At 37.2% G+C, this 16042-nt stretch overlaps 1 protein-coding gene across 3 annotated transcripts in view; it reads left to right on the top strand.

The window, feature by feature from the left end:
• CRYAB (crystallin alpha B) overlaps positions 1–14969 on the top strand; it is a 73512-nt gene extending 58543 nt beyond the window's left edge. For 2 of the 3 annotated variants that reach the window (XM_044081006.1, XM_044081005.1), the window contains exons 3-4: positions 285–419; positions 13359–14969. In XM_044081006.1, coding sequence (XP_043936941.1) covers positions 285–419; positions 13359–13559 — 336 coding nt within the window. In that variant the 3' untranslated portion in view covers positions 13560–14969. The remainder of the gene's footprint in view (positions 1–284; positions 420–13358) is intronic. The other variant, XM_044081007.1, reaches the window with a different exon arrangement.
• The last annotated feature ends 1073 nt before the right edge of the window (positions 14970–16042 follow it).

The following is a 16042-nucleotide window of genomic DNA, read 5'->3' as shown; positions in this document are numbered from 1 at the left end:
GTCAAAGACACCTGCCACATCGCAGTTATAGCCTCATTAGAGCATAGATTTTGTCTTCTGTCAGCATCTACTTTTGAAGTGTTTTGTGCTCTGTATTCTGTGCCTAAGAGATAACATTATGCTTGTCATATATGGATGATACCTATGCACTTAAACTGCAAAATTCACTGCTGTATGGCTTGTATGGTAAACACCAAAGGCTGTAAACAGTATCTTTGATTTTCATGCCAAATGTACTTTAATATTGGTTGGACTGTGTGTGAGTTTTTATCTTTATTTTTAAGATGAGACTTGACAAGGAAAAGTTTACTGTCAATCTGGATGTAAAGCATTTCTCTCCAGAGGAGCTACAAGTAAAGGTAGTTGGTGGCTTCATTGAGATCCATGGGAAACATGAAGATCGTAAGGTAAAATCAAATGTCAGTGTACATTTTTCAAATACATTTTTTGCTATGTATATTCATTGTTTGGTTACTGAAACAGTCCAGGTGCATAGTTCAATATATAGTACTAGGGAAATGCACACTTTGGTGACATGTAAGACTTTTTACCCAGTAAAGATGCTTATTTCTCTACCCATCAGTGCTAATTAACCAGCAGACTTCTACAAAATCCTTTTTATTAATTCAGCGAGTATAGTGTCTCCTGTAGTTAAAAAAAAAAAAACTCAAATCCCTCAGCCATTCTGTCTCTCTTGCTCAGTCTCTATCCATATATACGTGTGTATATATATTTATATACATATATATTACGATATATTTATATAGGTTTACATTAAAAACTTGGAAAATGCATCAGTCGACCGGCATGTGGTCAAATGGCAGTTTTCAAGATGGCAGAATGTCAAAGCAAAATGTATTGACTACACTACAGCAAACTGGTAGTGTAGTTCAAGTATTTGGGTTCGACATAGGTTCATAGGTTGGTACTGGGCTATCTGCCTGAAGGCATATATTAGCCCAGCCACGTTGTGCGGTATTCACCGCCCCTTTAGTAGTTCCCTAGACCCTTGTACTAGCAGCCAGTACCCTTGGCCCCTATCTAGTAGTGCTGTTGGTGTGATCCCCGGTGTGAACTTTCTGTTACCCATCCACTCATCAAGGTTCCTCTTGAAGAGTGATAGTGAGGGGCTCTGTCTTATGTAGATCGGGACCCTGTTCCATAGTAAGGGAAGTCTCTGTGAAGGGAATCTATCCCTCCAGCATGTTCTATTCATTGTTGTGTTGAGGTTTATATCCATAGAGCGTGTAGCTCGAGTAGATTTGGTTTTGCTAAGCTGGAGCATGTTCAACAATTCTGGGTTGGACATGGCTCTGTACGTTAGACAGAGATCGCCTCTGAGAAAGCGGTATGCAACAGAGAACAGTCTTAGCTTTTTCAATCGTGCTGTATAGGGCAATTGTTTGAGGCCAGTAATCCTCTTGGTTAGGTACCTTTGTGGTCTCTCCAGCTGCTGGAGATGTCTAGCCAGGTACATTCCAATTGGTGCATTGTGCTCAGTAATGGGTCTGATGAGGGAAGAGTAGAGGGGCACCATTACATCCTTAGATCTTGATGCGAACCCTTTCATGATCAGATGGGTCACATAGAAGGATTTTCTAACCACTCTGGCAACATGGTTATCAAAGGAAAGCTGACTATCTACTTGGGTCCCTAGATCCCTTATTTCTTCTTCAGATTTCAGGGGATTACCTCCTATGTTGTAGTTTGCGGGTACTCTGTTTTTTCCAAAGGGGATTACTACGCATTTTTTTGCATTTAGCTTAAGACCATGGCTTTGACACCATGCATCAGTCTCGTTTAGGCCCTTCTGGAGGATCTCCATGTCAGCCGGAGACTCTATTATAGCACCCAGTTTGCAGTCGTCCACAAACTTAGTCAGCCACAGCCTTTCCGTGCTTGCCTGTACTTCTGAGAAGTATATGCCAAACAGGAGGGGCCCCAGGACAGAGCCCTGAGGCACACCACTCGTTACTGGTCTGGATTCGGACATAGATCCCACTACTCTTACTTTATGGGATCTGTCTGAGAGCCAGTTTGCGATCCATCTTGTGACATAAGGGTTTATGCCCAGGCTGGTGAGCTTATCAATAATACCTGAATGGGGAATGGTGTCAAATGCTTTAGCAAGGTCAAGGTAAGCCGTGTGCACCTCCTTTCCCTTATCTATAGCCTGAGTAACTGTCTCAAAGAAATCCACCAGGTTCAGGAGGCATGATCTGCCCTTGACGAAGCCGAACTGTGTGGGGTCCAGTGACTTGAGGTTCCCAATCTCTCCATTTATGAGTTCCATAATGATTCACTCCATAGCCTTACAGATCAGACTGGTCAGGCTTATTAGTCGGTAGTTCCCAGAGTCAGTTGTGGCCCCACCCTTGTGTAGCGGGACCACCACTGCCATGCACCATTCTATGGGCACATATCCTGTGGAGAGGCTGAGACTGAACAGGGTATTAAGATGCGGGGTTAATTCATTTTGGAGCTCGCGCATGACACAGGCTGGGACACCATCTGGTCCCATGGAGGCAGTGTTTTTAGCTTTAGATAGAGCCTTGTTAACCAATGTATCAGTAATAATTGGACTTACACAATCTCCTAGAATGGTAATAGGCCCTGTAGGTGGTGGTGGTGGGGGGGGGGGTTTGCACTGAACCTGTCAGCCAAGATGTTGGCAATGTCAGAAGGGTCAGTGTATTTTGTTCCATTTTGTACTAGCTCAAAACAGACCTGAGCGTTGCCATTTAGGTTTTTGACGTAGCCATAGAAGGCCTTATGGTTATCCTTGGCATCCTTGGCAACTTTCTTTTCAAAATTGGCTTTAGTTGACTTGATGAGGGCCCTCAATTTCTTACTAATGCTGATCAGGGATGATTTTTCTACTTGAGATTTGGCCTTTTTTTGTATAAGTCTCCTCCTTTTATTGTAAAGTTTGCTTATGGTCGGGGTCCACCAGACTGGTTTCTTCTTGCTTGAGGAAGGAGTCTTGGTTTTATTTGGGATAGCACGGTCCATGCAATCCTGAAGATGCATATAGAGTGCCTTGGTGTAGGATTCCACATCCTGGATATCATTATCCTTCTGCAAGGGAATAGTGAAGGGAATAGTGAACATTGTGCAGGGAGATCGGGGTTCAGTGAGGAACAGGGAATTCCTCACTTTAGTGCGATCTCGGACTTGGTATATTTAATGTGCAAGGGGTGTGAGGGGCACAGCCCTCTGCAAAATAGCAGAATTAATGTACTGTTGACTGTAGAGTGTAATGGTACATTAATGTGCATAGCAAGGGTGACTGACGTCACCTCCTGCTATGTCGAATACATCTTACTACGGATGTTGATGTATTGATTTTCGCCTTGGTTGCTGTTTCAAAATTCCAAATTCAGCATTTCAGGTCAACATTCTGACCTGTCAACTGAAGCGGATTCAGAATTTCACTTGTAAACCTACACACACTCTCACACACATATACACACACACACACACACACACATATATATATATATATATATATATATATATATATATATATATATACACACACACACACACACACACACACACACACACACACACACACACACACACACACACACACAGATATGTGTATGCATGTATGCATGTGTGCTTGTATATATAGTTTAGACATATTTAGAGAAAGAGAGAGTAAACAAGAGACAGGTATGATACAGATGCATGTAGATAAGCAGATATATGTTTGTTTATTAGCATTTGTTTACTGGGAGAGTTTCACCAGGCAGAAAAAGCTCTTTTCCACAGAGACTACAAATATAATATGAATCCATAATAAATCACATTAAATGAACATTTACAATGGTTATACAGGGACAAATATTGAGTAGAATCAAGACACTGATTATTTTTATGTTTGTTTGTAAATAATCATGCAGCTGTTACAATGTTGACAGAAACATGGAAAGATATTAAAAATGAAAGCTGTATTTATTAGTAGATTGTATTACATGTAGTTAGGAAGGTTTGTGAGCATATAGTATAGTACAGCAGAGACGAAGTGTAAGATTTAGTAGTGATTACATATTGTACTTACATGCAAAAGTGTAGTGGAATATAGTCTTATACTTATGTTATTTCCTGTTAGTGCTAGTAATGAACTAAGGAAAAGCTGAGTGTGAAACAGGGATATAAAATTAGGGGTGGAAAGAAATGGAAGATGAGTGACAGGGTAAGAAAAAGGGTTTTAGGTTAAGCCTGAGTGTTAAAATAGAGAATGGTGAGGGAAAAAGGTGTTAACTCAGCGAGTAAAAGTAGACTTGTACAGAGATACTGAAGATGGGCTAGGGATATTTGCAGTTTTTACAGGTAGTTTAGTAGAATCAGAGGAGCTGCAAACATTTATGCCACTTTACTTAACAGATGTTAGTTAGAAGAGTTTACCCAGGAGTTGAGTGAGAGCATAGCCAACAAACCAATAGGTATTTCTTAAGAACAATTTTGAAGTTGAGGAGGTTATTCATTAACCTTAGTCTGAGAATAAGGTCTGTATTTTATTGATGCAGGTTGGGTATAGACATCTCCTGCTGCAGTACTGGAGTTGTGAATGTTAGGAAGAAATTTGTCTTGTGAATGAAATTGTCTTGATTGTGCATAAACCTGAATGATTCTTGTCAGGGTTGGGCATTTTTGTGGATCGAGGTAATGAGGCAATTCATGGCAGTTTAGTTGTTTTAGGGCAGTACAGTGGTGTGACCTAAAATGCAGACTTGTTGCAAACCTTGTCACTTTATTTTAGCATTATTCTGGTATACATGTACATCTGGCCTGTAGAAGGCCCCGTGGACTTTGATGTTTGCAGATGACATTGAGATATGTAGTGAGAGTAGGGACCAGGTTGAGGAGACCCTGGAGAGGTGGAGATATGCTTTAGAGAGGAAAGGAATGAAGGTCAGCAGGGCTAAAACAGAATATATGTGTGTAAATGTGAGGGAGGGTAGAGGAATGGTGAGGATGCAGGGACTAGAGTTGGTAAAGGTGGATGAGTTTAAGTACCTGGGATCAACAGTTCATAGTAATGGTGAGTGTGGAAGAGAGGTGAAGAAGAGAGTACAGACAGGGTGGAATGGGTGGAGAAGAGTGTCAGGAGTGATTTGTGACAGACGGGTACCAGTAAGAGTGAAAGGGAAGGTCTACAAGAGGGTAGTGAGACCAGCTATGTTATATGGGTTGGAGATGGTAGCATTGACGAAAAGGCAAGAGACAGAGCTGGATGTAGCAGAGTTAAAGATGTTAAGATTTGCACTGGGTATTACTAGGATGGACAGGATTAGGAATCAGTATATTAGAGGGTCAGCTCAGGTTGGACAGTTTGGAGACAAAGCAAGAGAGGAGAGATTGCGTTGGTTTGGACATGTGCTGAGGAGGGATGCTGGGTATATTGGGAAAAGGATGCTAAGGATTGAGCTGCCAGGTAAGAGGAAAAGAGGAAGGCCTAAGATAAGGTTTACGGATGTGGTGAGAGAGGACATGCAGGCGGCTGGTGTGAAAGAGCAAGACGCAAGGGACAGGAAGAAATGGAAACAGATGATACGCTGTGGCGACCCCTAACGGGAAAAGCCGAAATAAGATGATGAGATTTGTCAAGATCATGAAGCCACCCAAATGAACAAATAAGTTTGCAGACAGAAAAGGAAAGGAGTGTGGATAATGTAATAGCACAGATTTTAAACATTTACATTTCCTTTAAAATTGTGATATAATATATAAAGAGTGCACTGTGAGAGGATTGTGCATAGCTCATATATTCACTAAACCACTAGATGCCAGTTAAGTAGTGGAGTTATTCACATTTATATTGTACTGTATTGCTGTTACCCATAAATAAAAATATTTAGCTGTTAGCAAGGGGTGGGAGGTGGGGGAGGAGGTTGAGTATGTCTCTAGATTAGTTACATTACTTGCAGCCTCATGGCTATACAAACAATATCCCACACTTAGAGTAATCATTAATTCCGCACATTCTGCTATGGTATATTTTCATGTTACACACACACACACATGTATTTATATATATATATATATATATATATATATATATATATATATATATATATATATATATATATATATATATATACATATGTGTGTGTGTGTGTGTGAATGTATGTCATTTCTTGTAAAACTCAGCTTATTTAAACTCTTTTCATCTAAACCAGGAAACTGAAACACCAAAACAAATGTTTTTGCAGGGGGACAAGCCCCACTGCATCCCACACATATATATATATATATGTATATATATATCACACACACACACACACACACACACACACACACACACACACATATATATGTGTGTGTGTGTGTGTGTGTGTGTGTGTGTGTGTGTGTGTGTGTGTGTGTGTGTGTGTGTGTGTGTGTGTGTAAAACAACTCCACAGTCACACTACAATGGAAGAAAGAGGAAAAAACAGTGGAAGTACATAACCAGCTTGCGCAGTCCAGCACATAGTGATAAGGCAGGCTGCAATATTAATTATACATCTCTAAGAAAACTCATACCAGTGATCAAAAAATCATTTTACAATGCATGAAAAAAATGCATTCTGTTTTTTGGTTTTTGTTAGTTTACATAAAAAGAGTTTAGATAAGTTGTGGTTAGATGAGCTGAGTTTTAGATGAAATGGCATATACCCATATATATAAACTTGGGGGACTTAATATAATAAAACACTCCCTCTCAGACAGCTCCAAAAAACGTTGTATCTACCTTCCTGTTACTATGCCTACTATATGGCTATATACTATATATGTGCACACATGCTGAAAATAGTCCTTCCTAGTACCAGTGAAGTAGGAAATAATTAAATGAGGTGACACATTTACTGTACATCACAGAACTATAATTTAAATAACTGCAAGCCTGATTGTTGAAGCTGTAAGAGTGATTAATTCATTGTAGAAAAGTTGCATGATTCAGAAAACAAAATAATGGGGGGCATATTATACTTTAAATAATGATAAAAAAGTCTCAGTTGTTAAAACATGACAAAATGTGAAAAAATATTTAGATAAATTTTGCCACTCGGAGGCAGTATACAAGGCATCCTTTTTACTTTTTGTTTTCAGTAGCAACACTCATCCATATTTCATTACTGATATTGAACTAGGTGGTTTATTTATCTCAAAGCTTGACTGCAAATGCACTTCAATGGGAGTCAGTATTTTTTATTGTAGAAATGTTATATATATAAATTATGTAATGATACCAATGACCTACAATAAGCCAATGTTTACAGGTTAATTCTAGGCTATTGATCCAGTGGACTATTTATAGCCTAGCCATAGATCACAAATCGTAAGTGTCCATTGACATGAATAGTTAATACCCAGTTCTGACCATTTTTAATGAGGGTTTGAGGAGGCAGACCTGAAGTGTTTTTATGATTTCTTGTAAAACTCAGCTTATTTAAACTCTTTTCATCTAAACCAGGAAAATGAAACACCAAAACAAATGTTTTTGCAGGGGGACAAGCCCCACTGCATCCCACACATATATATATATATATGTATACACACACACACACACACACACACACACACACACACACATATATATGTGTGTGTGTGTGTGTGTGTGTGTGTGTGTGTGTGTGTGTGTGTGTGTGTGTGTGTGTGTGTGTGTGTGTGTGTGTAAAACAACTCCACAGTCACACTACAATGGAAGAAAGAGGAAAAAACAGTGGAAGTACATAACCAGCTTGCGCAGTCCAGCACATAGTGATAAGGCAGGCTGCAATATTAATTATACATCTCTAAGAAAACTCATACCAGTGATCAAAAAATCATTTTACAATGCATGAAAAAAATGCATTCTGTTTTTTGGTTTTTGTTAGTTTACATAAAAAGAGTTTAGATAAGTTGTGGTTAGATGAGCTGAGTTTTAGATGAAATGGCATATACCCATATATATAAGCTTGGGGGACTTAATATAATAAAACACTCCCTCTCAGACAGCTCCAAAAAACTTTGTATCTACCTTCCTGTTACTATGCCTACTATATGGCTCTGTAATATACTATATATGTGCACACATGCTGAAAATAGTCCTTTCTAGTACAAGTGAAGTATGAAATAATTAAATGAGGTGACACATTTACTGTAAATCACAGAACTATAATTTAAATAACTGCAAGCCTGATTGTTGAAGCTGTAAGAGTGATTAATTAATTGTAGAAAAGTTGCATGATTTAGAAAACAAAATAATGGGGGGCATATTATACTTTAAATAATGATAAAAAAGTCTCAGTTGTTAAAACATGACAAAATGTGAAAAAATATTTAGATAAATTTTGCCACTCGGAGGCAGTATACAAGGCATCCTTTTTACTTTTTGTTTTCAGTAGCAACACTCATCCATATTTCATTACTGATATTGAACTAGGTGGTTTATTTATCTCAAAGCTTGACTGCAAATGCACTTCAATGGGAGTCAGTATTTTTTATTGTAGAAATGTTATATATATAAATTATGTAATGATACCAATGACCTACAATAAGCCAATGTTTACAGGTTAATTCTAGGCTATTGATCCAGTGGACTATTTATAGCCTAGCCATAGATCACAAATCGTAAGTGTCCATTGACATGAATAGTTAATACCCAGTTCTGACCATTTTTAATGAGGGTTTGAGGAGGCAGACCTGAAGTGTTTTTATGATTGCCCATCCATTTGTGTAGGTTATACTCAGAGTCAGAGAGCTACTTTGCTTTTCATCCAAGGGGTATCTATTACATAATAGAGGGATTCTCTAGAGTAGAGATATATCTCACCAGCAGGTCCTATTTATTTTTCAGTGGAAGTTTATGTCTGCTACACAAGTGTTTAGTGCTTGTTTTGTGGATGTGAAAGTAGTCATGTAGGATCGGGTCCTTTGAGACTCTGTAAGCTAGACAAAGGTCCCTTTTCAAGAGTCTGTAGGAGAAAGCAAAAAGAGTGAGGAAAGAAACAGGAACGAGTGCTTTACGATGGTTAGTGTAGTTTAAGGCAGACATGCCTTTGATACTCTTAGTGAAGAAATGCTGCAGTCTCTCAAGCGGCGTCATACGTATAGACCAGTATATTCCAAAAGGGGCATTATAATCTATATTGTGAATCGTGATAAAGGAGTAGAGAGGAACTACAGTTCCTTTGACCTTGAAGGTATACCCCTGTTGATCAGTCTGGCTAGCAGGAAGGGTTTCTGGATGGCACTGGCTAAAGGGTAATCAAGGGTAGTTCATAGTCAATGAAAGTGCCTGGGTCCTAAATGACTGATTCAGTTTTCAAAGAGGCGCCACCCAGGTAGTTAGGTGTATAGGTGACATTTCTTGGATTTTGTTTAAGGCCATGGTTCAGATACCATTTTCTTGTGTGTGTTAGACCCTCTTGGAAAACCTGGAAGTCAGATCGGGAGTCTGACAGCTCCAAGTTTGCAGTCATGTACAGATTTGTTCAGCCATAAGCTTTTGATGTCAGCTTTGGCATCAGAGAAATAAATACCAGAAAGGAATGGTTCCAGGACTGATCCCTGGGGGGCACCACTAGTAACTACTCTGTACAATAAGAGTGGGCCTCCAACATTCACAGATTGGGTTCTGTCAGTAAGCCATTTTGCAGTCCAACAGGTAATATAGGATTTTATTAGCTTATTGATAATGCCAGATTGTCTGGTGGTATCAGAGGCTTTGACAAGATCCTAGGGTTACCACCTGTCCCACTTTGTGAGGGACAGTCCTTCTTTGGACAGTTGTGTCCTGACAAAAAATTTAAAAAATGGCAAATGTCCTGAGATTTTAGGACAAAATTATTTCCTATATTTTATGTAATAGTTGCATAAAACAGTTATTCTGTATCTAAAATACCTGAATGTTATAAGAAACAGAATAAGCAACTAAAATGCTACAAGAATAAGCTTTTATTTAGGCAAAAAAGTTAAGTTCTATCCTTTGTACTGACCGTGGGTATGTGTTGGCCTGTAAAATCTGATGTTTGTCCTGAAAATGTCCCACTTTGGCCATTTGAAAAGGTGGCAACCCTACAAGATCCAGATAGGCAGTTTGAACTGATTTGTCTGCATCTAATGCATGAAATGTTTGTTCAAAGATGTTCATCAGGTTCAGAAAGTAGGTCCTGCTTTTCACAAACGTAAACTAGCTTCAGTCCTAGGGTCGTAGACTCACTATGTTTTTGTTAATACATTTCATAATGATTAATTCCATTGCTTTACAGATAAGGCTAGTAAGGTTTATAAGTCTATAGTTTCTGGAGTCAGTTTTGGGCTCCCCCTTGTGGAGTGGGATGACTACTGCAATTCTTCACACCATTGGTGAAGCTGAGACTGAATAGCTTTAATAACAAGTCCACAAGACAGTGACTGGTACTGAAAAGAAGGTAACCTGGCACATTGTCTTGTCTCAGGGAGCTAGTCCGCAGGGGATGAGTGTGTCATATAGCTGATGAAGGCTTTGTGGTTGTCCTTAGCATAGGTGACAATGTTTACTTAATACTTGCTTTTGGAGGATTTCATTTTGTTTCTGAGTTCTTTGTTGATTTTCTTGACTTAGATGACTGGGTATTAAGTTTGCTGTTATGGGCTTGGAGTTTCTTCCTCTTATTTTATAGCTTGAATTAGGATTCTACCACTGGGGTTTATTTCTGAGTTATAAGGTCCGATACCTCAAAGCATGCTTTGAGATGGATATAAAAAAATATCTGCATATGTGGCTGTGAGTGAGATGCTTTTAGCATTGAACAGTGCTAGATTTATGTAGTCTTGATTTTCTTATGCAATGTAGGTAATTTGATGAGATTGAATTTGCCTAAAAAGAAACTATGAGGGAAAAGAAAGTTCTGGATTATGTACAGAAGCCATGACAAGAGAGGTGCAGGTCACTCCTAGCAAAGCAGCCTGGGTCATCAGTCATCTCCTCCCAGGCTGATATATATATATTGGACCCCATTTGAATGACATTGACATCAACAACTAAGCCACTAATTAAAGTTAATTGTCTTTTGATCAAATTGTGTTATCATTCTTGGCCATAGTAAGATATTGCTCAAGGCTAATGGCATTCTCATTATATACAGATCACAAACATCAGAGTGGAAGACAGCAGGTGCTGTTAGGAAAATGAAAAATAAATGTGCAACTTTGTCCTTAAATCAATGAAAAATGAACAGATAAAATTTATCGAGACAAAGTCATTTTTAAGTATTGTGAAAGTGGTATTGGCAAGTAATTATTATGAAAAAGAAAGACAGGGATTGGCTCTCTGACAACAAAATACCACCCTTTTTTGTGGGATAAGATTTCTAAAAGATAGGGAAGTACTGTCTTTATTTACATGGTATCTCTGTTCATACTGCCAATGCAAACCTGCATTACTCATAAATTACTGTTGCTGTTTTTATACTTTCTGCCATCTAACCCATCTGTTTTGACTCAAAATAATAATTTAAATAATAAAATTGTCCAATAAGTAGCTGGTCTAAAATATACCAACATCATCATCATTATTATTATAATCATTACTATTACAAACATCATCATTATTATTATAATCATTACTATTACAAACATCATTATTATTATAATCATTATTATTACAAACATCATTATTATTATAATCATTATTATTACAAACATCATTACTATTACAAACATCATCATTATTATTATAATCATTACTATTACAAACATCATTATTATTATAATCATTACTATTACAAACATCATCACTATTATTATAATCATTACTATTACAAATTTTAGAATGTTGACCCAAAACAGTTATGTTTTTCGTTTTCAATAAAGAGGTAGCGTGAAATAGAATTTACTTATCCAGCGTCACAGCAGACTTTGTTTTCGTTCTTTCACTCTTCACATATTTAGAGTATTAAAGCTGTGACTGAATTTCACACCTGTCATAATGGTCTGATCATGAGAACAGAGTTTTGGAATGCCTTCATTTACTGGTTGTGCCGCTCTACTACAGATGAATTCTAAATATGAGCAGGGTGCTTTTGTAAAATCATGTGCATGTTCCAACTGTTAATGACAAATGTCATGATCTTCTGAGGCAGCGACCACAGAATGCCAGTTGTTAGTTTTGGATGCAGTCTACTAATTGGAACCATCACTTATAATCAATCAGAATAGCCTTTCCTCTGCAAAAAATAAGGGATGCATATGTTTTTTCATGCTGTCAGAATGGTTCCTTTCCTGTTTGTGAGGTGTGTGTGTGTGTGTGTGTGTGTGTGTGTGTGTGTGTGTGTGTGTGTGTGTGTGTGTGTGTGTGTTTCAGACAGCAGCTGCTCACAAGGGTTGTCTCCTTCACATGTGACACATCAGTTGAATAAGAGCTTAATTCAGTTGCTTTGGAAAAAAAAGATTAAGCATGTTTTAATGTTAATATCTATCTTCATTTAAATCATTAATGTGAATACTACAACTATCAATACATTTACAGTTATGAGAGTAATCTGATGTTAGGTCTTAGAACCAAATCTGACTTGTAGTTATTAGTGTACTACCATTGTATAAAATATTGTCATATGTATATATATATATATATATATATATATATATATATATATATATATATATATATATATATATGTATGAATCCCTATCACATGGTCGACAAGCCATTTGATCGACTTTCATTTGGTCGACAGTTTATTTAGCAGTTTTATGTGGGGGGCTTTGCCCCCCACACCCCCCTAACTATATATATATAAACTCCAGGGTCGCACAACATTGGGGAGGGGGGCAAATCTGCCTGTCGGCCAAATGAATTGTCGACCAAATGAAAGTCGATCAAATGGCTTGTCGACCATCTCAGGTAGACATATATATATATATATATATATATATATATATATATATATATATATATATATATATATATATATATATATATATATATATATATATATATATATGTGTGTGTGTGTGTATATTTATATATATATATATATATATATATATATATATATATATATGTGTATATATTTATATATATATATATATATATATATATATATATATAGATAGCTATTTTTTAAAGTGCCATATATAAGGCTGTTTTAAATGCAGTAAGGAAACTGCTGTAATAATGAATAGTTGTGTGTGCATGTACATATATATATTCACATAACTCATCTCAAGCGGTGAAACACTTTGTTTTACTTATGCCAGTATTCTTCTCTGTCCCACTTCCTGTTTTATCTTGTGCTTTGTTGTTAATTAATGAAATCTAATAAGATGACATCATCTCACACTTATATTTCTAAGTATGGTCTCCATCCAGTTAATCTCACACAGTGCTCTGACATTTTTTAGGATGAGCATGGATTTATTTCAAGGGAATTTCACCGGAAATACAAGATCCCCACAGATGTGGACCCCAAAGGCATCACTTCTTCCCTCTCCCCAGATGGAGTACTGACAATCAGTGGCCACAGAAAACTGGACGGTGCCCCTGATCGCATCATCCCAATTACTCATGAGGACAAACATTCTGTCACTGGACCACAGAAGTAGTAGACAGCTAACCTTTGAGCCTTTCCATCCAAGAACAGACCACCATCTGAAAAGATCGTTTAGCCTACAAGTAAAATTCTGAGCAATTCTGTAACATATAACTAATAAAGCAAGTGCTACACCTGCAACACAAATTACAAAACAGAAATTTATTTAAACATGTACAGCTAAAATATTGCAGCTCCCAGTGTAGACATGAAATGGAAAAAACTATATAAATTAACATACTAAATACTAGTGTGGCATTAAGTTGTTTTGAACTGCATTTCATTTGTGAAAGAAAACGTGCCAGTCAACTTTAAAAGCAGTTCCTTTCTAATCAGATGCTGCTATCATGTTTTCCATTACAACAATCTGTCAGCTGTTTGAAGATGTCTGTAAATTAAATTTCCTTCTCAGATGCTCTAGCATGCTGCATGACCACAAGCAAAGCAGGCTTATGATAAAAATAGAGGACATGTCAAACAAGAACAATAACTTGGTCATGATGAGTCTAAACTGGGTAGTTGCATTATAATTACAAATGTGAAATCAGTCAGCATACTGTCTTAGCTGCTAAGATTTTATCACAGCACTGTGTCCACTTTCCATATGTACTGCCATTCATAATGCAATCAGGAAAACTATTAAACCTGTTATTTACGTCTGTACCAAAGTTTATTTCTACAATTCAATTTAGATATAGGATTTATAAACACATAATTAAGTAAAATAATTGAAGTGACTCCATTTTTAGCTGCATGTTATGATTTTTTTTGAACACCAGTGTCGTCTTTTTCTTTTTTTTTTTTTTTGTTCAGATTTTGGAAGATGTCAATCAGTTAAGTTATGGAAGTAAACTGTACATTTTGTACTAAATAGGCAGGTAAGAAAATGTGAGGATTTAGTGAGAGAGAGAGAGAGAGAGAGAGAGAGAGCAAGAGAAGGAGAAAAAAAAATAAGTAGATATACTGTATGCTTCTTGTCTGGAAATATGCTAACTGTAAGGATTACATAATTGTGTAATTCAGAATGGAAGTGAGGAAGAGTTTCATCTGCCTTTCCTATATTGGCAAGGCTAGTATTTGTACTGCTAGGGTTTAACAAATCCAGAAACTAGTTAACAAAAAAGCAGATAGTAATTTGTCGTCACAATTGATAATATTTCTTGCAGTGAATCTGAACTTGTCAAGCAATGTTATCTTTGTAATGAAACTTGAAATATTCATGTTTAAAAGAAAAAAACTTTGAAAATCTTGGCTATGGGAAGGAAGGGTTAGAAAGCATAAAGCCATTATACACATCGAAGTATAATCCATGGTGCTTTATAATGATTCATTCCTGATGACAATCTGCTTTGTTAAATCGTAAAAACTATGCACGAGTGAACTTTGTATCACTGTAAAAAATTAAATCACCAAAGTCATTGGCTTCCCCTGTGTATTTTTTATTGCTGTTAGTAACAATATGTCATTGCTTGTTAAATGATATTATGTTTGTAACACAAATTTTGAAATTTCTTTCATCTGAAAGTCCAAGAATTATCAAATTCCAGCTGTCCGTTACCACTGTTGCAGAGAACATAAGCATTTAAGTAGGTGATGCTATATGTCCACAAGTAGGAGCTGTGACTGTATATGTCAGTAGTGCTGTGGGTAGCACATCTAAAAATATATAAAAATATTAATATACAAGGTAAATTCAAAGAATTTACAAGGAAGAGACACAGGCCTTGAAATATGAAGTCCATTAAACATGAGGATCTTTATTTAAATAAAAGATACAAAAAGTAGAAGTTCAATTAGTTTGTTTATATAGAACTAATTAACAGAGACGGCCCACTCCACAGAATTCTAAAGGCACGACAGTACATGTTTATAGGTTATTAAATTTTAAAACAAACAAGAGCAGATACCGAGGAGACTGAGAAAGTAAGAGCCAGTTAATTTCAAGATATGCATTAAAAGTAATGTAAAGCATATTTATCAGTTTAAACTGAAGTTGGCTTCACATATGGGCTATTCAGCCACATTAAACTAAACATCCTGCTGGTGCCATGGTGTAGGGGGATAAATCCCTAACTATGGACCAGGCGGCCCAGGTTGGATTAGCAGCTCTGGCATCTTTGGAGCTGGCATGCTTATCCAGGAGGGAGGACACTTGTTAAATATGCTCCTTGAGGGAAGGTGTAGTACATAAAAGGGAGTAGCCCTAAGATGTTATCATTGAATGCAGGGGTAGGGAGATAGGGAAATACAGATAGGTCATAAAACAATACCCTTCAACAGCAGAAATGTCTGCTGCCACTACCCTTCCAGGACAAGATTTATGCCAGCAGCCAGCCCCAGCTCACTCAAAGTAGTCTGGCAGAGGAAGAGGAGTGGATAACTTGGCGATGGATGAAGGCACTTGGAAAGCTAGAATGAATGAAGCAGTAGAGAATGGAGAGGAAATAAAGATAAAGTAACAGCTAGAATGCTTAAAAAATGAAAAAAGAGAAAGAT

Source organism: Protopterus annectens, chromosome 8.part0, assembly GCF_019279795.1.
Source record: "Protopterus annectens isolate FY-2018-M chromosome 8.part0, PAN1.0, whole genome shotgun sequence".
NCBI lineage: Eukaryota > Metazoa > Chordata > Ceratodontiformes > Protopteridae > Protopterus > Protopterus annectens.
This window is presented reverse-complemented; position numbering and strand designations above follow the sequence as displayed.